The sequence below is a fragment of the Tricharina praecox genome, assembly GCF_024521635.1.
Source record: "Tricharina praecox strain CBS 144465 chromosome Unknown BZA05scaffold_1, whole genome shotgun sequence".
Classification (NCBI taxonomy): Eukaryota; Fungi; Ascomycota; class Pezizomycetes; order Pezizales; family Pyronemataceae; genus Tricharina; species Tricharina praecox.
In genome coordinates this window covers 2,161,022-2,183,676 of record NW_026250403.1, presented here as the reverse complement: position 1 = coordinate 2,183,676, position 22,655 = coordinate 2,161,022, and the positions used below count along the sequence as shown (strand labels likewise).

The 22,655-nt window shown below is 53.7% G+C and overlaps 3 protein-coding genes across 3 annotated transcripts; all 3 read right to left on the bottom strand.

The window, feature by feature from the left end:
- Nucleotides 1–1,902: 1,902 nt before the first annotated feature.
- Nucleotides 1,903–3,612, bottom strand: BZA05DRAFT_440562 (uncharacterized protein; the record flags this gene model as incomplete). The annotated part of the gene is made up of 1 exon (XM_051486605.1): nucleotides 1,903–3,612. One exon carries the CDS (start codon nucleotides 3,610–3,612, stop codon nucleotides 1,903–1,905), a length of 1,710 nt encoding a protein of 569 aa, XP_051344549.1.
- A 5,012-nt stretch (nucleotides 3,613–8,624) lies between these two features.
- BZA05DRAFT_414699 (uncharacterized protein) lies at nucleotides 8,625–10,242 on the bottom strand (the record flags this gene model as incomplete). The annotated part of the gene is made up of 4 exons (XM_051485268.1): nucleotides 8,625–9,496; nucleotides 9,577–9,581; nucleotides 9,650–9,814; nucleotides 9,890–10,242. The coding sequence occupies 4 exons, from the start codon at nucleotides 10,240–10,242 to the stop codon at nucleotides 8,625–8,627; spliced, it is 1,395 nt and encodes a 464-aa protein (XP_051344548.1).
- Nucleotides 10,243–14,612: 4,370 nt separating this feature from the next.
- On the bottom strand, nucleotides 14,613–17,191 carry BZA05DRAFT_366520 (multicopper oxidase-domain-containing protein). Its single transcript, XM_051481536.1, has 8 exons — nucleotides 16,910–17,191; nucleotides 16,665–16,850; nucleotides 16,528–16,609; nucleotides 16,445–16,463; nucleotides 16,329–16,394; nucleotides 15,332–16,274; nucleotides 14,965–15,271; nucleotides 14,613–14,895 (listed from the first exon to the last, which is right to left on the bottom strand). Exons 1-8 carry the CDS (start codon nucleotides 17,064–17,066, stop codon nucleotides 14,877–14,879), a joined length of 1,779 nt encoding a protein of 592 aa, XP_051344547.1. The 5' UTR covers nucleotides 17,067–17,191; the 3' UTR covers nucleotides 14,613–14,876.
- Between the last annotated feature and the right edge of the window lie 5,464 nt (nucleotides 17,192–22,655).

The following is a 22,655-nucleotide window of genomic DNA, read 5'->3' as shown; positions in this document are numbered from 1 at the left end:
TATCGATATGCATGGCGTTGACTGGCTTCCGTTTCGGTTGTCCATTCCCCAAGCAGACCGTATGGTGACTTCCACGCATTCGGCCGCTTTCTTCCATTGTGCTCGGACTCGAAATTCGAACTCGTGGTAGAGGTGGTCGTAGCGGTGCATTTCAATCCACAGTCTATCGACCACCTCTGCCAGCTCTTCAGGCACTCTGCGGCCACCAGCACCGCGGCTTAACCGCACTCTCCTCCGCTTCCCGAACGCATTCGGAACCTGGAATCGTGCATCTTCCGCCCTCTCTCTGTTCTCAAGGACATGGTAGGGCTCTCGACCATCTGTGTACTGCTGAGGGCCAAAAGGTAATTGGTTCCGGGCCGGGGCCCGGAGGATAGTTGATCAGGTCATCGAAAAGTTTCTGCCGGGAGCAGGCCAGCGGTATTGGCCTGCTGGCCGGCTGGCTGGCTTATTGCCCGTCCGAGGATGTGATATGCCGCAAGGATAGCGGGTGTAGCGACATCGTGATGTGTAAGAGTACTGGAGGTCTCTAGGGGTGTTAGAAACAGGTTTACGACTCGAAAATATTCAGAGAGATTCGGAGAGAGGGAGGGATTACATTGTGGAAGTTTGATGGTGTTGCGGATTTTGGTGGTTAGCCCGTGGGTTGAACTCAGAGGTTGGCTCCGGGCCGGGGCCCGGGGCAAGCGGGTGTAAGGACATTGTGATGTGCAATGGTGATGGAGGTCTCTGCGGGATGTTAGAAATAGGTTTGAGACTCGGAGAGAGGGAGGACGAGAGAATATGCGGGATCGAGAGCGAGGACTTACATTGTAGACGATTAATGGTGTTGCGGATTATGGAGCTGAGCTCGTGGGCTTAGATGTGAAGTGTGAAGGATGGTTGTGGTGGAAGTGGGGGTTGAAGTGAAAGCAATTTATAGTTGAATCGACGCACGACCCACCTCGTGTGAGATTCTGTGAACCACTAGTTCGAAGGCATTAGCCCTAATACCTAGTTGCAATCAACATCGACCCTTCTATTTTAACAATCAGATCTGCAAAGAAACGCGTAGAAACTGCTGGATATGGCACTTTTGAGAGATACCGAATCAAGATCGGAACTTGAACGTCACATTTTTTTGGTCTATTCACTGATTACATGCGACTTATCTAGATCATGGCAATACACACTCCGTTTCCACTACACCCACCCGCCCGACTTCACCAAGCTGTCCGATGTGGCTTCTCATACCCTCCGCTCCGCACTCCGCCTTGACCCTTGCCTCTTCTCCAGGAGATGCTAGCATGACGGAGGGTGTAGGAGGAACAGCCATCCTAAGCGCCCTCCTCCTCCTCTTCCCCTCGCTTCCTGCGTTCCTGCCGGTCTCTCCACCCTCTCCCTGAGTTCCCAGTCGGAAACCTCAGCGCGTGCTCGATCCTAGATTTTGGTACAAGTATTCTCACTAGTTAGACCGAAGTAGAACTGCTACAATTTGGGAATACTGTTTGTAACTTCTCCCGGAGATGCTACTACCTTCAAGTGGCTGATCAATCTTCCCAAGATTCTAATAGAGAAAACAAAGTCTCGAAGACTGTGAATTATCAGTGAACGCCCATTAGCCATTATCGGTAGTGGGGAAATCGAGAACCGAAAGGCTGAGATCAATGTTGAAATTACGAAGAAAGGCCATGTTGAAAATAGAACAAATCCTGTTCTTGTCTGAATTCAGCCCCTTCTCTCTAGTTACTTCCTAAAAAGCCAAAAACCGAACCAAATTCTATAGACGAGTATCTAGAGACACGATAACATACATCGTATGCAAGTCTCTGTGGAAAAAAATAATCAAATACAAGAAAATCACAAGCCACTCCATATCTATCTTCTAATCATCCCCCCTAAGTAATATCCCACAGATCCGCTCTACTTGCGGCAGACGCAGTCGCCGGCGGCCTGGATGTCGGTGTCGACGATGACCTCGCCGTTGTTGTCGCCGTTGTAGCCGTTGTTGTCAGCGGCGACGAAGCCGTTGTCAGCGGCGATGAAGCCGTTGCCGTTGACAGCGTTGACGCCGTTGTAACCGTTGCCGTTGCCAGCGTTAGCGCAGGGCTCGCAGGTAGTCTGGACGATGGGCGAGTTGACGACCTCGGAGTGGACGGGCTGGATGTGCTCGTCGACAATGGGCTGGACGACCTCCTGGTAGGGCTGGATGACCTGCACGGGCTGGACGTCCTGCGAGTTGTGGACGATGGGCTGGGCGACCTCGACGACGGTGGGCTGCACGGTGTTGGCGCGGGTGGGGCAGCCGCAGTCGCACTGGCGCTTGGCCTTGTAGGCGTCGCAGCCGCAGGCGGGCGCGGCGACGACGGTGGTGACCGGCGCGATCACCGAGTCGCAGCTGCAGTCGTCTACGCAGCCGCAAGAGACGATCTCCTGGCAGGTGCAGACATCGTCGCACGGGCAGGTAGAGACGGTGGTCGGGCCGACAACGGTCGGGTAGGAGCCGTACGAGAGACGGTCGGCACCAATGCCACCATAGGATCCGTACGAGAGACGGTCGGCACCAACGCCACCGTAGGATCCGTACGAGAAACGGTCGGCACCGCCAATGCGGTCATCGCAGGAAACGACCTCCTCGCAGGTGCAGACGGTCTCCCGGCAGGGGCACGGGTCAACCTGCTCGCAAGAGCAGATGGCGTCGTTGCAGCCACAACGGTCGACAGGGGCGGCGACCTCAACGACCTTGACTGGGGCGGGGCATGCGCAGTTAGAAGCGCCGCATCCGCATTGCCGCTTGGCGTAAGTGCCGTATCCGGCGGCGTAGCCGGCGACGGGACCAGCGACGGTACCGCAGCCGCAAGCTCCAGGAGCAGAGCAGCAAGGCTCGGTGGTGGTCTGGACGATGGGAGAGTTGACGACCTCGGAGTGAACGGGGCGGATGTGGGTGTCGACGACGGGCTGGACGACGTCCTGGTAAGGCTGGATGATGTCGACGGGCTGGACATCCTCAGACTGGTTGACGATGGCGGGAGCGACCTGGGTGACGGTGGGCTCGACGACATCGACGCGGGTAGGACAGCCGCAGGGGCTGGTAGGGCAGTCGCAGGCGGTGGCCTGAACAACGGGGGCGGCACATCCGCAGATGGGAGCGGCACATCCGCACTGACGCTTGGCGTAAGTGCCGTAACCGGCGACGGTACCGCAGCCGCAAGCCCCAGGAGCAGAGCAGCAAGGCTCGGTGGTGGTCTGGACGATGGGAGAGTTGACGACCTCGGAGTGAACGGGGCGGATGTGGGTGTCGACGACGGGCTGGACGACGTCCTGGTAAGGCTGGATGATGTCGACGGGCTGGACATCCTCAGACTGGTTGACGATGGCGGGAGCGACCTGGGTGACGGTGGGCTCGACGACGTCGGTGCGGGCAGGACAGCCGCAGGCACCGACGGGGCAGGCGCAACCAGTGGTGTCAACGACGGTGGAAGCGGTGATGTTGTCGCCAGCATCGCAAGCGACGGGCAAGACTGCGGGGGCGCAATCGGCACCAGCGTAGATGCCGCCAGCAGGCGCAGCCTGAGCCAGACCGCCAAGGGCGACGACGGCGAGGACGAGAGAGTGGCAAATCTGCATCTGCATATTGTCTAAATGGTATCTAAACTGTGGAGATGTTAGCGGCTGAAGATGCTGAGAGAAGGAGTAGGGAACACAAACGTATGAAACTTTTGAAAACTTTTGAAGTAAGAAGTGAAAGAAAGTTGTAGAGGTGATGAGAGGAGAAGAGTGAATGTGTTGATGTTGGATGAGATTGGGGGCGGATTGGTGGGGGTTATAAAGACTTCCAGCTCTCCATATTATCGCCGGGTTTTCCTAAGTCCTTCGGATCGTCCTCATGATTTTGCGGACGGTCCCCAAGCAGTAGGGTTACTGCTGCTTCGTAGGACTCTGCACACACGCAGCACATTCAGAATCTGGCCAGTGCTCGTGGAGTATAGATCTATGCTCAATCCACATATGCTGTCGACCACTTAGGTGGTAGTGATGTATGGTCTTCGATGGTAGGAATCTAGAGTTACTGCCGATGGGATCAGTCCGTCAGGCAAGCACGGTGCCGGAAGGTGCCGTCCACAGCACTATCTGCTTTTCCGCTTCGAAGCTTGATGGATTGGGCTGCAACTTCCGAAGGGCCGTATCACCTCGCAGCACGTGCATTGGCGGAAAACATAGTCTTGCACGCCGAATTAGGGCCTCGTTTCCTTCTCCTCCGATTTTCTAGCAACAGTTCTCTTCGAGAGGAGCCTAGATAACTTGGGTAGCTTGGGTCTCTAGTTCTGTTTGCCGATGCTCCAGATTTTGAGTTTGACTAGAACGCGGGAACAGCCGTTTCGGTACGAATTGCTTGCATTAAACCACTCTCCATCCCACACATGATGGGGAAATCTCGGATTGATCATTGCTTGTCAGATCAATTTTCTGAACGGTCAAGGTATCGGGATGTCTTCCTGTTTTTGAGGCTACAGCCCGCAAGAGACACAGACGGGATTACCTGACCAGAATCTGGGATCCGCTCTGAGGCCCGGAGCTCGCGCTTGGCAGGTCCAGATAGACGACAGTATCCTCAAGCCCAGCAGTCTAGAGTGTCCCAGAGAGCACCTAGAGTAGCCTCGCGTTGCCGCACTTTCCCGCTTCCAGCAACGGTGCCAACGAGTGGAACGCCCTTCCATCAACCAGCTCTTCCGTGCAGAGTGCACCACAATTGGAGCCTTCTTGCTCTCGGGAGATTATACTGCCGCAGGCCCGCGGTTGATAATGTCTATGCTTATTGCTGGTAGAGTTTCTCCAATACATACTTCCAGCTACCCACTCTACGTCATCACTGGCAACTCGTGCACGTGATTATCATGATATCGCACTCGTGCAACGGAAGTTCCCGAGGCGGTAGTCTGTGCATCGCGAAGGCACGTGAGTGCATCTGCCTACCGTGGAAGACGCAGCAGAAGCAGAAAATACTGCCTACAGTCAGGACTTAGGAATTCTCATGGATGCGGCGCCGGTCCTATGTATGCCCGCAACTGGCGCTAAACTGCACAATCTTTTTGGACGACCTGGAATTGACCTGACCCTGGGCTGTATTTGAAACGTGCGATTGGCCTCTGTGGGGGTCCTAGTCATGGTGGAGTTCACTATCAGGTTAATTGGCTTCACAACATCAGCTCTTCACTGTACTCTACACCAACACACCTCCGACAACCACACCAACCTTCCAAAAATGCCAAGATTATGCTTTGGCACACCAAATGCCCCGCTCACTTTGGCTTCAGGATTCATGTGGTGTGTATGTCCACTCTTTTCGACCACGGATTGAGTGCCCCGACCGACGAATTCGACGACGATGAGCATGAAGCGATAGAGATCAATCGAGCCTCGGTCCCTGGCCGGAAAATTGCACCACCACGGGTGCTACGTCCGAACCTCTGAAGAAGTCTCACCATCGCTTCCCTGCACATCATCATCGATTTTATCACTCTAGGAGAGCCTGTTTCACCAATGGCAGGCATATTCAAGACCTGGTTTGGTCCAGGGTGCGTGTCCGCGCCTTCACCTAATCAGGTCTTAATCAGCAACGCCGCGCCCCGCTCACATTTTACTGCGCAGTACTGAAAGGTAATGCAGAGTACTGACCGGTACCACTGGCTTTCTGCTGTTGGACAGCTGTACTGTCTGGTACCGGACACACAGTAGCGGCGGCCAGGGCGGCCAGGGCGGGCAGGAAGCTGGGGATGATACAGGTCTGCAATCGTCAGTAATGCTCAGTACTCAGCGGTACCGAGGAGTACTGCTATCACCGCTCCGCCAGGTGCAGTAGTGACAGGTACTGGTTGTGGCCAGGGCGGGCAGGAAGCTGCGGACGATATAGGTCTGCAATCATCAGCAATGATCATTACCAAGCAGTACTAGGAGGTACCGCTATCACCGCATCGCCGGGAGCAGTACTGACTAGTACTGCAGGCGGCCGGACGGCTATGATACGGGGGGCGGTATAGGTTCGTAATTGTCAGTACTGGTCGGTACCGAGCGGTACCGCTATCGCCGTATCAGCGGGAGCAGTACTGGCGAGTACGCCATGCGGCCGGCGCGGGCATTGAGCTGGGGGTGGTATAACCCGCAACCGTCAATACTGCTGGGTACTGACTGTTACCGCTATCGCCGTATCGTCGGACACAATACTGGTGGGTATAGGATCTGGCTTCAGACATTGTCCTGAAGTCAGGTTGTACTCTAATGGCAGCGCAGTGTAGTCTTCAGTACCTGCCGGTACCTAGCAGTACTGCAACAGACGACTGATGTGCCACCGAACCCTTACATACAGGAAGTGTCCTCTGGCGGCGCCCTGGAATGAGCTCATGCCATGATTTGGCGTAGTGTGGGCTCAGTACCGCTTGGCATTAAGCAGTCTTACTGCCGCCAACGTGCCTTCAACCATACTGGCCTGTAGTAGTAGCACCTGTGACTATATATTAGCATACATCACCACTATTGAAGATTCTTCAGCTATGTCAACATCGTCCGGGAATGAAATATCCCGCCATTCATGACGGGTGCTGCATTTGGCAAGAACGGGATGGCTGCAAGCAGCTTTCCATGTCTAGCGCTGAGAATGAATGCTGTTTCCCGTCTCCAGGCGAGACTACTCAGTATTTCGAGGGCAGCATTACAAGGTACCCGGCCCTCGAAAGGATCATCATTTCTCAACCGATTTTTTATGTTGACAGATCCAGTGCAGACTGGTACACATCGGTATCGGAAAGTACTTGACAGCGCCCACCAGATACTCTCTATCATTGTGGAGAGCTGAATTGATCTGACACCTTCAGCCCTGGTGGGATACGTCTCAAAAGTTGTTGGATGATAGTTTTAGCGTTCCCACAGCTAATATGAAAGTCTTGAGGCCCTCGCGCAGGTTTAGTATCGGAGTTTGTGTTGTCGGCCAGTAAATCACCTATTTGCCATATACGATGAAGTTCTATTAATGGCAAATACCGACCAGATTAGGATATTGCTGTGAACACCACCGCACATGTAAAATGAAGACCATGTGTATGGAAGTGCTACTATCAGAGCATAACCCCGCTACGAGCCATTGTCCAGGATGAGAAGCTGTAACCACATGTGCGATCCGCAATCAGACAGTATTCGCAGTACCACTCAGTACCGTGCAGTAATGACGATTCCTGAGCTGTACTGCCCAAAGGATCCTGCCCGCCGTGGCCGTAGGCAGCTGTCGTCAATTCTGCGCCCAGCAATGCAGCGATAGCGGTACCGCTCTGTGCCTACCAGTACTGATAATTCCTGGGCATTACTGAAGATTGCAGACCTACATCATCCCCAGCTTCCTGCCCGCCATGGCCGCAGCTAGTACTCGTCAGTACTACATCCGGCGGCGGTGCGGCGATAGCGGTACTGCTCGGTACTGACCATTACTGAGCATTACTGACGGTTGCAGACCTATATGATCCCCAGCTTCCTGCCCGCCCTGGCCGCCCCTACTGTGGGTCCGGTACCAGAAAGTACGGCTATCTAACAGCAGAAAGCCAGTGGTACTGGTCAGTACTCTGCATTACCTATCATTACAGCGCAGTAACATGTCAGCGGGGCGCGGCGTTGCTGATTGAGACCTGGTTTGGTCCAGGGTGTGTGTCCGCGCCCTGCACCTAATCAGGTCCTGAATACGCCCGCCATAGGTGGCCTGTTTAGCAGGCGATATGGCGACGGCGGGGAGGAGAGTGAACTCCAGGGGGAGAGCTCAGGGCTTGGCTCAGGACAACGTCGACCATGACAACCGGCATTTTGCCAATCCCGCCTTCGATCCAAATATCTTCGCTGCTATTCTCGGGCCCCGGCCTTGACAGCTACGCAAACCCCGAGACGACAATTCCTTTCGAGCACCATGCCGTGTGCGCTAGACTGGTTATGTTGAGGGTAGTACCGAGTGGAGGTACCTTTAGGAGAAGAGGAGGGCTACGACGCGCCGCTACAGCGCAAAACTGACAACCCGAACCTCTTCAGAGGCTCACTTTCAAATATTGCGAGGCGAAGGGATTCGGCTTGTCATTTCTGTATGGATTCGGTGGTGGAATTTCTTTGTCGAAATGTTGTATTGTAGATATCTCTATCGGCCATAACCTTAGGGTTCCATGCTGTATGAACAATCAATCAATCAAATGTACTCTACACTACCGTGTGAATATGAACACGTGAAAGCGCTAGTGGTAGCATGGATAGGTCGCAGGCTTGTGACGAACGCCAAGTTGCGGTCTGCCGTTGAAGTTGCGATTAACCATCGTGATTATCTTCAGAAAGCCTTCCATCCTTGCAAGAATCTTCGTTAATCCTCCATGTTGTCGACAGATTCAGTCTCTCAATATCAATTATCAGCATTGTACATATAAATATACCCAACGCCCACGCGCAAAAAAATACAATACTCCAACGTACCTCGCCTCGCCGCAGATCAACATTTAAAACCCCCAAGTTCCAACAACCCGAATACAATGTATGCCCCAAACGCCAATCCCAGACTCCAAAATCCCAAATCCAAAGTGCCTGGTATGTATGTATGTAGCGTACATGTGCTTAAATCAAAATCAAAATCAGCGCCGCACCTCGCGATCCCTTTCCGCAATGGTATCTTTCAGTCCCACCGACGACGAAGACACCGAAGTCCGCGGCCGGAGATCGTAGTCGTCATCGTCAGAGTATTCAGTGGTAGATTCATTCTCGTCGACCCGTGCGAGAGTTAGTAGCCCGCCAGCATCGCACAGCACCGGGTGTTCCTTCCCATCATCTGGCGACGGCGGCGGCGGTGGTGGTGTTATCGTCGTCGTGTCTTTACCAAAATCCATCAGCTCGCAGGAATCCACCTTCGCCTGCTGCTGCTCCTCCATCTCGGCCGATACCGCCGCGCCATGCAACACCGCTCTCGGCTGCAAGCGCTCATCGCTTCTCGGCGCCTCTTCGGACCGTCTCGTAAAGCCGTAGCCCTTCTGCACCGGGGCGACCCCGGGAACCCTTCCGACGCCCAGATATCGCGCAATATCGTCGTCGCTGCCCCAATACGCCATCCTCACTTGGCCCGCCTCAGCGTCGTCAACCCCGCTCGCCCCAGAGAATTTGCGCTTCTTTTCCCCCTTCCCCCGCGCGAATGAGTTGATGATGATTGCGTTGCTGACGATGGTGGAGACGAGGATCTCGAAGGCGGCGAGGAGCGAGCGTAGTTGCTGCGAGCCGTGCGTGCGGATTACGGCCGGTACTCGGTAGCTGGCGAAGGCGACGCAGAGGAGGGACAGGCTGAACACTGTCAGGATGAGCCGGAGCTTCTTGAGCGTTGTGAACGATGAGCGGATTATCATCGGGATCGGGTAGAGCACGAGGAATAGGTCCGTCACTATGCTGAATGTCGAGATCGTGATGAGAGGTGCAAAACCGGAACGACATTGCGGGCCGGGAGATGGATGCACCTGCCCTACATTACGTTAGTGGATGGATTAAGGAGATCTCCCGTGCCACTATGAACGAGAGACACATCGAGGGTATGTAACTCACATAACCTAATAAGACGACAAGTTAGATTCAATCCCAGGTGAGAAGTTCACACGCGAAAGGGACAGCAACTGACTTGTGACCGGGCCGGCACTCTCCAAAGACGGATATAGTAGCGGCAAGGAAGGTGACCAAGAGACTCCACCTCATGATCCTCAGTCCCAATTCATAGCCCTTCTCCCAAAAGTGTTCCGTCAGTCTCACATAGAACTCAGTGATGCAAAACTTCTGCGACCAGAGACTACCTGTCAGGTCAGTTTGAATCCCGGGCTCCAAACGTCACCGCACAAACGAGGATTGCCAACATGTGACTTACAATGCGGCGTACATCACTCTCGCGCCCAAAACCATTCCACTGCCGATTCTTCTCCGCCGTAACTCCTCCTTTCCCATTGCCTCGGTACCGGTCGTGTTGTTCGTTCCGTAGAGAAGTACCATGTGCACAAGCGCCTGATGCCCCAACAACGGCAGGATCGAGAGGGCCATAAACTTGTCGTCTCGGAACAGCTTCGCAACGCGAATATAGCGGCCCAGCAAGCGCATGCCAATGAGCGCAATACAGCAGCCAGTGCACCACCAAGTCACCAGCAGCGTCGGGCGGTCATCGTCGATGGTGCGGCGGTCCGGAGCGTCGTAGTAGGAAGCCAACAGTCCCCGCGGGACTGACATCGTTCGGAGGCACCAGTGTAGCAGCTGGCTCGTCGTCGTCGCAGAGGCCGGACATGTGGTGGAGGGAGCTTCGTTTTTGTATTTAAGCGTGATCACCTTTAGCCTTCGGCGAGCAGGCGGCGATCAAGTGGGTTCCTTATTAGCGATTCCGTTTAGCTCTCTGCGATGTTCTGGACCTGCCTGCAAAGCGCAGCAGATGGGGGTTGGGGTTGGGGGGAAATACCGACTAGCTGTTTGCGCAAGAGGCGTGGTGATAAGGTCGCCCGAAACTAGAAGGCGAACGGGGTAGCTATGTTAAGGTGCACTCTCAACGGCTGAGACGCCGCCGTTCGTGAAGATGATGATGTATGTAGGTGATCCCTGTCGCAGGTATGTTGCCGTCCGATGAACACACTACCTGCCTACATATGGCACGAAGGCGCCCGAGAGATGGCCGATGTCGATGGATGGGATGGACTCGTGTGCAGAGGTGTCGCGTGCGAGAGATGGATCCTTTGTTCCCAAGCGATGCCGCCACATTTATGTGTCCACTGTTCCAGGTGGGCAGACACCCGCCGGTGCTTTCCTGTCCTTTCATCGCCGTCATATTCCGGCGTGCAGTTTGGAGTGGCCGTGATCGACCGCTTGCCCAATGGCCGGCCAAGCCTAACCCGCGCACGCAAACAGGCCAAGAGCGGGGTTGCCCAGGCCATCCCCATCGTTTCGCGCAACAACGTAACAACGACATGGACGGGGCTGAGCGGGAGTTGCAGCGCTTACATGATGGATAGACATTGGACAGCCGAGACACCCAACTCTGCAGAGTTCACAGAGACAGATACAGAGGAGCATCGCCCCATAATTCTGCGGCTGGCAAGAGTACCACAAACCTCTCGCCGTGAAGACCGACTGCGCCCGTATGTACTCCGTCGCGCATCCTCGTCGGCCTCATCGATTGCAGAACGCATGAACGGTGAACCAGGCATTCGCGGCTGAAGTTCCCCTTGATCAGCTCCATCCCCTGCATCTCTTACGGCCTGGGTGATAAGACCGATCAAGATCATTCAAAACTTGCCGCTCACGGCACACAGTCTGTCTTTTTGGGTGCCCAACTTCCAAGGCAAGCTCCCGCCGGTAGATGATGGCTATTGTTGTCGGCTACGCCCAATGGGCTGGGGGGTGGTTTCCAAAGCCACCGGATTCCCGATGTGGGCGGGGCTGGTTTTAATATCGATAGGCTGCCGTGGAACAACTTCGCATGTGCTGTTATCATCGCGACCATGGCCTGAGTAAAAAATAAGCATGGGGGTGGGGTGTGTGGTCGTGGTCGTGGTCTGGTTCGGCAAGGTCCGGTACTGTGGCGGCTTTGATTAGTTGCATCTTTGCTGTCTGGTTCTCTGCTTCACGTCGGCCTGGTGGGCTGCATCGACAGTTTCTTGGCAAAACCTACCCACGGTTGCGGGGTCTGGCGATCCCGATTGACAACGACGACGACGGACCGGAAACCGTATGTAAACAAAGGATTTCCTATACCCAGCCCAACACCAACAGCCAACATCGGCGTTCCTGACACTGTCACTGAAACCGGCATAAGCTCAAACGCTCTACAACGACAGCAGGTTGTGTGTACTTACGTACAATACATACGCTTAAATCGCGCAGAGTCGCGGTTAGAAGACCGTAAGTTATGCCAAAGTTATGTAGAGAAAGTATTTATCCTATTCCTTCTCGCCGTCGGGAATGTACATTGCATCGATCGAGTTCCACGGGGGGCTTTGCGTTTTTTGCGCTGCTCTGGTATTGTCCTCAAAAGGGCGGACGAGGCGAGGTGTTCCGGTTCGTACCGCGAGTAGAACACCGTAGGCGTTCTGCACCGATTGACACAACGGCCGGTACTCTACCGTACATCTGGATGTGTACATGTTACCTACCCGCTCTCAGCCGACACGAGGCTCGGTACATAGTTCGTGTACTCGCCCGTGTGTCGTTCCCTGCTGAGAATAAACGTGGGGAGATTTTAAACAAAAGGACGGTCTTTAGACTTCATCTCCCGAGAACAGAACGGCGATTCACGTTGCCCTGCGCTCGGACCTTTGACTACTAGTATTAACGGCCGGAATACCGTATGTATGCACCGGTGAATCCCGACAAAAAAGCAAATCCCACAAGACGCCATGAATTCCCCGAGCCGGCCCCCACGGAGCTACCTACTATCTTGCTCTACATACTACGTATAAAGGCGTGGGGGTCTGGATGGGATGCGGTTCTGGAGTGCCTCCCCAGACAAGAACAAAGACATGGCACGTCCCATCGGGCTGGGTCGTAGGCCTGGTTGTAGGCATGAGCCGCGACTCCCTAAAAGACTGGAATGAACTTTGAAGCTCACTCGGTCTTCTTCGCGTCTAGGGCTAGTATGGGTTCGGACTGCATATGCGTCGTTGGAGCTTGGTAGGGCTATGTATGTTGGTACGGAGTCGCCCTGGCAGGCTGGCACGTGCCGCAGTACGAGTACGGCACGTTGGCCATTCCACGAGTATTCTCGGGGCCTCCCGGTATCATACTTCTCACTTCAAACCATTAGCTCACCGATCTCGCATTACACTTCAGTATCGTCCATGGGCTTTGAATCCACGTCCAGGACACTCGGATAACCTAGAATAACATATCGGAAACAACTCTCACATGCAGTTCAGACTTTGATACACATGTTATGTGATTACGGGTGAAAGTTTGCCATTCATGATTGATCGCGGTATCCCGTGAAACCGTATGTACATACGAGCACTCGGCCGGATGAATGAATGGTGACTCCTGTCTGTGTGTCCGTAGGCAACCTGGTACATACTTAGTTGGGGTTTTTTTGCTATGTATAGTCGTCTACCTACTTCTTTTGACGATACCGTACCGCCCGAGAGAGAGAGAAATACAGCTAGGTAGGTACATAGCGCGGCCTTCCTCGCAACTAATTCTGGAAATGCTTCTCTACTACCTAGGTATCTAGAGACTCCCGACGACCAAAGGCCTAAGAGGTCCTCTAGGCCGTCCCTCGGACGGGGTGATAAGTCTTCACGGCTACGTACAGGCGCATGCTCAAGGCCATTTTTATTTTTTAGAGGTTGGGCAGCGAATCAGTGTTGCGAGTGACAGATGGTATCTCGCTGCCACCATTCCTACTCCGGAGTCCAAACCTAGTGATGGCGGATTATAATGCCCACGCCGTATTCACATGAGGGAAACCTTGCATTGGCGGTTGCAGCCTTGCAGGTGCAGACGGGAGATGGGAGATGGGGAGGGAGTAACCCAGGGCTGGCAATTGCCATAGAAACTCAGTGACTCAGTGAGGGCTAGATGTGGTAGTGCCGTCTAGACAACTTATATAGGTGCATGGGGCATCACTCGTCAATCCATGTATGTTTCTTTTCTATCGGTTATTACGCATCTGCTTGGTTGCCATAGTCTAGTAAAGGCCGCATGCGACAATACATTGATGTGCTCTCTCTACGCGTCTGCTTGCCTACATAGGTATGTAGTTATGTCTTGGTTTCACGGGTGCTCACTCGCTCGTCGCCGGTGACCGGCCCCTGCTCGTCTTTGGAAGAAATTAGAATTAAGTTTGACGCAGTCGTACCGGGTCGAAGATAGTGCTGGCTTTGTAGCTTCAGTCGGAATAAGCCCCGGTTACATAGATACGTGGATCAAGAACCTCATCCCCTCGCTCGCTGTGAAAGCCAGGAAGACAATGTTTTTGTTTTAGAGGAAACCCGAAGGTCAAAACCCCATCCACCGACCACTGTCCATGCAAGAGCGCATTCTAGCAGTCTGCTCTGCTCTAAGTTGGAACTTCGACACTATCGAGTGTGTGTTATGTGTTGTATTTTATGCTTTAACGTTGGGGAAGAACGTGTTGCAACTTGCAAGAGCATTCGAGCACCTTTCGCGGCGCGCGCTCATGGCTCGCCATACCTATTCGGAGTTTAGAGAATCGGAATCTCAACGTCTTTGGATCTTCCAACCTCTACTAGGTAGTAGTAACTTGTAGAATGTATCATACATGTACCCACATAGGGCGCGGGCCGTTGCGTTGCTAACAAACTTTCCGGGGAAAGCCCAACGTAATCGTTCACCTTAAGCTGGTCGAGATTATTGAGGGGGTAGCTTTGGAGACGAGGCCCGAACTGGCACAAGAGCCCTCCAATTAAAGCAGCCCAGGAAGCCTCGGAACTTCTTGGGAGTGTAAGTACAAGCTTAAAAGTTATGATAGGAAGGGACGCCGTATCCTGTATATCACTCGGAGAGTCCTCAGAATCATCTCAAAAAAAACCCCAGTCACTGCATCACACAATGTCACTCCGAGTCAAGTCAAGTCGCCACGCAAATCAATCAATCAATCAATCGGGCAATGCATACTTCTTAAATACGACTACATTACAGCCCCAATCGCCCTTCCCCTCTCCCCTTCCCCCATGTAGCCTAGGTAGGTAGAGCGATATCCCACGTAAAACACTGAATGCATCTCGTAACCACAACCATGACCATAACTATAACCAAAAATATGCACCATACTATGCGTATCCATTAAACAATAATCCGATCCCAAACACCAATCCCATCCATTACTATTCAACTAGTATGTAGTTTTTTTTTGTTTGCTGCGATTACAATCCGGAATCGATCCTGAATTTTTGGTCAGTACTATGTTTTCGGTGTTGAGAGGGAGGGTGGGAGGGGAGGGGGAGAGCTTACTGCTCGATTACGGTTCCGTTGGTGTAAGTAGCCCAGTCACGGCAGGTCTGGGCCATGATCTGCGGGATCTGCATGTGGTCCTTGATGTCGTCGGGGCGCTCCATGAGGTTGACGTAGAGGCCGCCGGACACGTGCCAGGCGATGTGGCAGTGGAAGGGCCAGACACCGGGGTTGTCGGCGTCGTACTGGAAGACGAAGTGGCCATTGCCGCGGATGACGTGCGTGTCGCGACGTGCCGGGTTGGTCGGGTTGGTCACCGTGCCGTCCCAATCTCCGTCGCCGGACGAGAGCTCGAACATGTTGTGGCCTGGACAGCGGGGGTTAGTAAGAAGAGAGAGAGAGAGAGAGGCAGAAGGGGAATACAAACCGTGCAGATGCATGGGATGCCTGACTCCGGAGCGGTTGTTCAGGATGACACGGATAGTCTTAGCGGTTCCGCCGTTGTAGACGTTCCAGTTCTCAGGGAAGCTGGTGTTTCCGGCGTGGGCGAGCAGCAGGACGGGCGCGTTGAAGTTGGCACGGAAAGAGACGTCGTTCATCATCCACAACCAGTGTCCGGTCTCGTTCTGGCCGAAGGTGATGTCGATCTCGTGGGTGATCTCCGGCTCGGTGGCGGGCGTGATCGTGAAGATCGGAGTGGTGTCTTCTAGTGGGTAGTTCGCTTCCGTGCAGTCGCTGAGGGTGTCCGTCTGCGCGGTCGAGGTGGGAAGCTTGGTCGTGTCGGCGCTGGGGTAGTAGATCACGGCCAAGGCGTCGGGCTGGTTGGAAGGCGTGCAGCCGGTCTGGATCGAGGAACGCATGAAGTAGGATCCAGTGGCGGGTCCGTTGGCGGTGACGACGACATCGACTCGCTGACCGATGCCGAGCGAGACCATGTTGACGGTGTAGGGCGTGACGGGGACAAAGTCGTGGGCGATGACGGTCAGGTTGTGCCCGTCGATCGAGAACTTCTGCTGGCCCTCGGCACCCGCGTTTATGAGGCGCAGGCGGTGCTTCTTTCCCGTCTCGAAGCTGAACTTGCTGATACCGGCGTTCTCCTTGCAAGCCTGGGTGGTTAGAGAACAGTTGTAGTTCATCTTGCCGTTGATCAGGTTGTTCTGCGAGGCGCCTGCAGCTAGGACAGTGACAATGTCGGTGCTCATGATATCCTTTACGATATCAAAGTACTCGCGGTGGTACCAATCCGTGAGGAAGACGGGGCCAATGTCGACGTCGTAGTCTTCGCTACCCTTAAGGTGATTAGGTCCGTGGATGATCATGGGGCCCAACAGGCCACCAGCATATTGTCCAGAGTAATGCGAATGCCACCACTATCACCGGTCTTGTCAGCGGTGATCAATCATGAGAACTCGTTCGGTACTTACAGATGAGCCATAGAGATCAGCACGGAAACGGTAAGTGAAAGAAGCGCCGGGGGCAATAGGACATTGCTAGATAGATATTAGTACAAATATAAAACCCTGAGAGTGGTTGGTAATACCTGAACAGAGGGAACACCGCTGTGTAACAAGCGAACGTCAGCATATGAACCTACTGATTCCAAGCCAGAAGGGGAAATCATACTCAAACCAAGGAGTCGCAGTCTGAAGAAGCCCGTGCCAGTGCAGAGAGGTACCTTCATCCTCGAGGTTGTTGTTGACAGTTACTAGGGCGGTAATTAGAATCATGATTGGAAATTCCTGGATATTTGTATTGCGAACCTTCAATCCAATCACCCCAGTTGGCCTCGATGACGGGGCCGGGGAACTGGCCATTGACGACAATCATGTCCTTGTCAACGCCGTCCGGAGCCAGAGTTGTGCGGGCGACGTTGAAAGTGTACTTTCGCACAACTCCGGTCAGAGGTGCCTGCGTGTACGGATTCGAGCCGTTCGCAGTGAGACCACCTGCACACACCATCGTTAGTGGGATGGAACATCGGTTTTGGAACGGGGGGATGGCTTACCCCATGGATATCCGAGGGGCAACGGATTGTTCGTGAGGAACTTGGGGAACGTTGGACAATCAAGGGTTCCCCATAGGGACGCGCCGTTGGTGATTGTTTGGGTGAGAGTAGCCACCGCGGTGGTCACCCCAAGTATAGTTTTGATGAGGCTAGACATCTCCTCGATTTCTCTGATCGGATGAAAACGAGAGTTGAAGACTGTGTATTGGTCCTTGACCGAGCGGATGGAGATGAAATTTGTGGAGGGGAGGCGGACGGCGGTCTTTATAAGAATCCAACCAGGCCACTACATACTGGGTAGCATATATTGATGATGAGATATGGCTCAGCCAGTCCGGTGGGACACATACAGAACTGCAAGCCGAGTCGATGTAGTACGTAGCTGTAGGGACGGGATTTCCGAGTCCCTACCCAAGGTGGATCATGCACAGCTGCAGCTGGTCTTTGCATCTCGGAAACGGTGGTACTGCAGAATGCGGAGTCCGGGAGCCGAGAAATGGCACACCTCCGGTAAAAAGGGTTTCTATTCCAGTACCTGTTGAAGAATAGATGTCCAGTCGATGCACGATACGTCCCGCATTTCACATTTCGGATCGTAGGGGTGGTCTTGTGCGATTGGCTAAAATGTCTCAGATCACCGAGTATCTAAGACCTCTAGTTGTTGGGATTCATGATGACTCGGAAGTCGTATCTACTCTGGGGTGCAACTGACAACTGCCAGTACATACAGACTATAGTAGCAGCGGAGTAGAAGAATAGCCACAACGTCCTACTGCTAGGACCCGGGGTTATTACTGAGACCTCCGGGGCCGCTATCACCGAGTGATTACATTCCGCCAGAGAATAGGGGAATTGGTCCGCGAGAATACGATCTTACTGGCATGGGGGGTGTGGCGCGTGGCCAGTGACATGTTTTTTTCTCGCAATTCTTAACTACCGGCGAATAGCAACATGAGGCAGCAATGCCTAGGGGGGAGGAGCTTCCGAATACATGTTACGCAAGGAATGGCTATGTAGAATATTTCAACTTTGTGGGGTGGCCGGGCGGAGTATCATGGGGGGGAGGAGGAGAATCAGACTGCATGAAGAATGCGGCATGTGTCCCTGTCCGAGAAACGCAGGTTCCTTCGGCTCCGTTAGGCCGGCGTGACCAAGCCCCGCCCCGCATTGGTGTCGGCATTCGTCTGCAGTATTCTTCTATATCAGCCTGTTGATATTGGCGGATATCCGTTTGATCTAGCAGCCCGCGGTTGCCCACATCGGGCTCGTCGGTGGGGCGGCTCGCACGCCGTGACCATCATGGCCATGGCCATGGCAGATGCTCTCCGTTAGTGGTCCGGGGGAACAGTGTAACATCTGTGGAGAAGTATGACCTGACTCACGTCTGGATCGGCATCTTCAAGGCCCGTACTGATGGCGGCGGTGATGGTGGTGGTAGTACATACATACTTACTTACCAGACGGTCCCTTGATCACCGCGCCTTGAGGACTTGACTGATGATGTATGTAGTACCCGCTGGGAATTCTAAACTCCGGTGGGGGCGATAGATCTCAAGTGGTGGTCATAGCTAGCTAGGGAAGAGATCAGATCTGCAGAGTGCGCCAGGGTCCACCCAGCGCGCAAAGCGAGGGTGTGTGCGGCGGTACATGGCAAGTACTACAAATAGACACTTCTGCCACAATAGGAGATCCGGAAGCCTCACGCTTGACATATCCGTTTCAGTACAATTAACCTGGTCGGTATATTTGTCTGTGCGGGTCCGATCGAACACCCGGCTGGGTCTACCGTTGTATGTCACTTGAGAGGTAATGATTTTTAGACATATCTAGCAATAGGCCTCCCGCGTTGAATAGCTTGACTTGTATTGTGAAAGAAAATCGTATACTTGTATTGTTTTACTTCCCGTTCAGGAATTAATATGTGTGCTAGGCGTAAAAGATAAAAGAACCGAGACATTGCCTCTTAAGTGAGTTATTACGGTATCATGGTGGGTTTGCCACCTCCCAGCTGAGATTCTGCAAGGTATTAGAACACCCGGCTTGGTTCTGCGCAGAACACAGCAGAGCTATAGTATCGAACCCCCGTTCCATCCCCGAATCCTCCGCGGTAGAGTATTAACACTGTTGGAATGGCTTGTGAAGATAATATTACAAAAAAACATCTCCCGCTAGATACTTCTTACTATCTACTACCCCCACGACCCGATATCCGAATAACCCCCAATTTACGCGAAGATTCCACTGAACCACAAAGATGAGCACAGAAGGTACGACAAAAAGCACCTACCAGGGTGCATGAACTTGCTCTACTATCTAGCGCAGACGCTTGACAATCAGCCAGCTGCAGATGGACTAATACCTACATGACCACGAGTCTTCGGGCCCATCGCGCACTGCTGTATCGGTGGCAAGGCGTAACTCTTGAGCCCGTCACCCGCAAGGCAAAGCGTTGAAGCTGTCGGGCAGAAGCAAGTGCAGAAATAGTCCTGACAGTGCCGGGATGCACCGTGGTGATGACCATCATGAGATAGGTATCGAAGTCATGATTGATTTGACGGCTTAAACGGCTTGCAGGCTGCGCGTGCATGTAGGTATTGACACGTCTATGAATAAGGCACACGGAACGCATGGACTGCTCGTTTTCCTCGCATCTGGAGGCTCTGAGTAGCTATAGTCGCCATGCTATTAGGCATTAGTTGGTACGGCGTGAAGGATGCCTACAGTTCCCTGCGCACATACGTGCCTGCTCCTGGGATCATTGCTATTCTCCAACTTCTGGGGCTCTTGATTGGAGCCGTCGATGCAATAGTTACTCACCTAATCAGTTATTCACATCACATCCATGAGTTCGAGAGTGAGAGAGGTGAGTAGTTAGGGCTAATCGGCAGCTGCCGGCTTTTGCTATTACTTATCGACCAGGCTACCCCATGCGAAAACGAACCGGTGATTCCATGCACACAGTCCAATAGTTACCATATAGTAGCGGCTACCAACAAACAGCTAATGCATGTTATTAGCCAGGGCTCGAGAACTCCAGGCGCTCTACTCTATATTCCAGTTATCAAGCAGCCGGTGGATAGCACTGAGAAAGTTGCTAACTATCGTCTGGCAAGCGATGTGGTACTACAGTTGGCGGTGGCGTCGAATGCGCGGGTAGTATTCCTAGGTTCCTGATAGTGCCAGGCGGTAGTTGATCCTCCCGCGACCAGAAAATCCACAGAGATGACCGCGAGCTCGAGGCCTGGGCGCACTTGGGACCTTCCAGCAGTGTGTAGGACAGGAAGGAGGCACGCGGTTCGAGTGGAACGATCCGGTGATGGCGATGATGCGTCGGAAATCACGCCAGCCTGGTTGTGTTCGCAGACCGACTCGATTACGAGCAGTTCGGATTCCTCATCATGTCAGCGGGTCGGGGCTTTTCAATCCATCCGGGTTCCGAGACGGCATCTAGTTCATCCTCCCCTTGCCGGCTAGGCCCGCCGAGTCCGCATCGCAATCCGGATGATTTGGTGAGACAATGACTTGGGCAGATCATGTAGTCAGGCAGAAGTCCCTCTTCATCCTCCAGCTCCTCCAGCGGTGAGAATTCGTCATAGTGCCTCTTTTGTGTTACTAGCTGCAGAAGACGGAGCACAACTGAGCTGGAGCTCAGGATAAAGATGGATATGGTGGGCTGGCTTTCATGCTGTGTTGTTGCCAACCATCAGCCAATAGAATCTTCATTAGGGGCTGGCTGGGGGGCTAGCTCTCGGTTGGCTCGCTTCTTGTCGTGAAAAACGGCTGAATCCGGAATGTCAGAAGAAGCAGAAGATAGTTATCCGTCAACCAGCTCCTGCAGAGCCATCACATCGCTGCACAATTCGCGACCACGTACATAGATTACTTCTACTTGGGTCTCCGAACGCAGAAAACAACCGGCATCAGTGCGGTGGGATCTCGCGATCCTGCTCTGGGCCTCTGGCCGTATCCGTGATCCAGCATTAACTTCTTCTCCTCCGCTTCCTTGGGGGTTCTGACATCCCTAGCCCTGGAATATCTCGTATGGATGTAGGATGGACGATGATCATGAGATGGTTGGGCAAAAGAAATGCCGTGTTGCTATTCCTAGAGCCCCACTCCCCCCCATTCCCTCCATGGCAGCTTGACTACATTGGCTCTCGTGGTCGCAGCACCGTCGATCTCCCATGCAACTACTAGTTAGTTAGTATAGCAGACGCTTACCCCAGTATCGGAGTCCTCCATAGCACCATGAAGTATCGTCGGAAGCGCCTCGATAGTGGTGCATACCTCATAGATATGGAAACCACAGCTTGTTTGCTCTCACGATCTCAATAGTCATCTGCACATTCGCCAAACGTATCGACCTTCGGGTATGTGCGTAGAGAAGCCTGGGCGGGAGTCGGAGTTGCTGGAGTCCGGCAGCTGCATGTCTCGGCACCGCCGGCATGTGGCAGCTGGGCAGCTGGGAAGATGGGAAGCTGGGCAGGACGGAGGACGGACACTGCGGCGGCCGTGCCTAATTCTTCCCCCTTCGAGGGACCATTACAGGTTCGTAGATGGGGTATGCTTGCACGGTCAGCCAACTACCTATCTATCCCCGCCTACCTTGGCTTTCCCTACGTTGGTTGGGGGCCAGACCTGGCGAGTGATTCCGGTGAGTGACCACTGCTATACCTCCACCTGCCTTTCGGCGGCGGTCGCACAGTTTCAGTCCGTACGACAATCCGAGGTCGAGATATTGAACTCCGGCATATCAGGCGTAGTTATGTACCAGGGGAAAGGATCTTCACTCCGTACCGAAGTCCGTTTTATAGGAATCCGGGGATGCTGCCAAACCGCCGAAACCCGTTGGATAGGAATCCGGGGACACTCACGGCCAGATCACCGAAGCGCGGGGCTGCACATTTCGGCCTCCGACCTCTCGAGTGTTCTCCCAGAGCCAAGATTCCCGATCGTGACACCCCCACCATAGTGAATCATCCCCTGCCGTGATTTGGCATCCCGCGCTGTAACTAGCCCGCAGCACGTTGTTGACACAAGCCTTCAGCATGCAAACGCCCGCTCCAACCGTTTTTCTGCACAGGGGAAAAAGCCTCCCCCGCGATTCCAGTGGCCCCATTGGCAGCAGCCAAGAGGAGGCACGCCTTACATGATGTGAGTGCCTTGCGGCGGAAATCTGTTGTCAGCGCAGCTGGCATCACGCGTGCTTCTACTCCACCTACATGATGGTCTGCAGAGTTGTCACCCAGAGGTTAGCTAGCTGTTAGCTGCAAGGTACGCTCGGTTAAACTCCGGGGACGCGTCATGGCTCTTTTTTGCTTTCTATTTTTTTTCCTCTTCTTTCGAGAAGGCGTCAATTCGCATTGGTTCCCGTAAATGCCACGCTACTAACTATATGTCCGGAGTTATGATTGCTCTGCGTCCAAGAAACCCCGAACTACCGGAGTTTGCATTCTGGCCATGCAGACGGCATCAGAATAGCCATATATCTCCCTATTCTGTCATTGTTGACGCGCGTGAGCTGAGGTGCTCAGATAGACTCAATTATGGGGGCCGATCTTGGCTGTAGGTGAGTTCATAGTAGGTATCATACTGCAGAGTACCTGCGCCGCCAGCACAGTCGGCAGGTTCAGGCGGTTGCGGCTGCCGCCCCCCCGCGGGGTGCCATTCATCGCTTCAAGTCCCTTCCCGCTCTCGTCGGTAAGAATGTAGGTATACGCTTTCAGTCACGAGTCTTCCGACCTCC

Excerpts from the sequence above, each read along its gene's own strand:
- BZA05DRAFT_366520 (XM_051481536.1), bottom strand. The coding sequence starts at position 17,066 with ATGTCTAGCCTCATCAAAACTATACTTGGGGTGACCACCGCGGTGGCT. Across the intron at positions 16,275-16,328 it reads CTGATCTCTATGGCTCATCT|TGGTGGCATTCGCATTACTC; the intron begins GTAAGTACCGAA and ends GACCGGTGATAG. Across the intron at positions 15,272-15,331 it reads GCATCCCATGCATCTGCACG|GCCACAACATGTTCGAGCTC; the intron begins GTTTGTATTCCC and ends CCCGCTGTCCAG.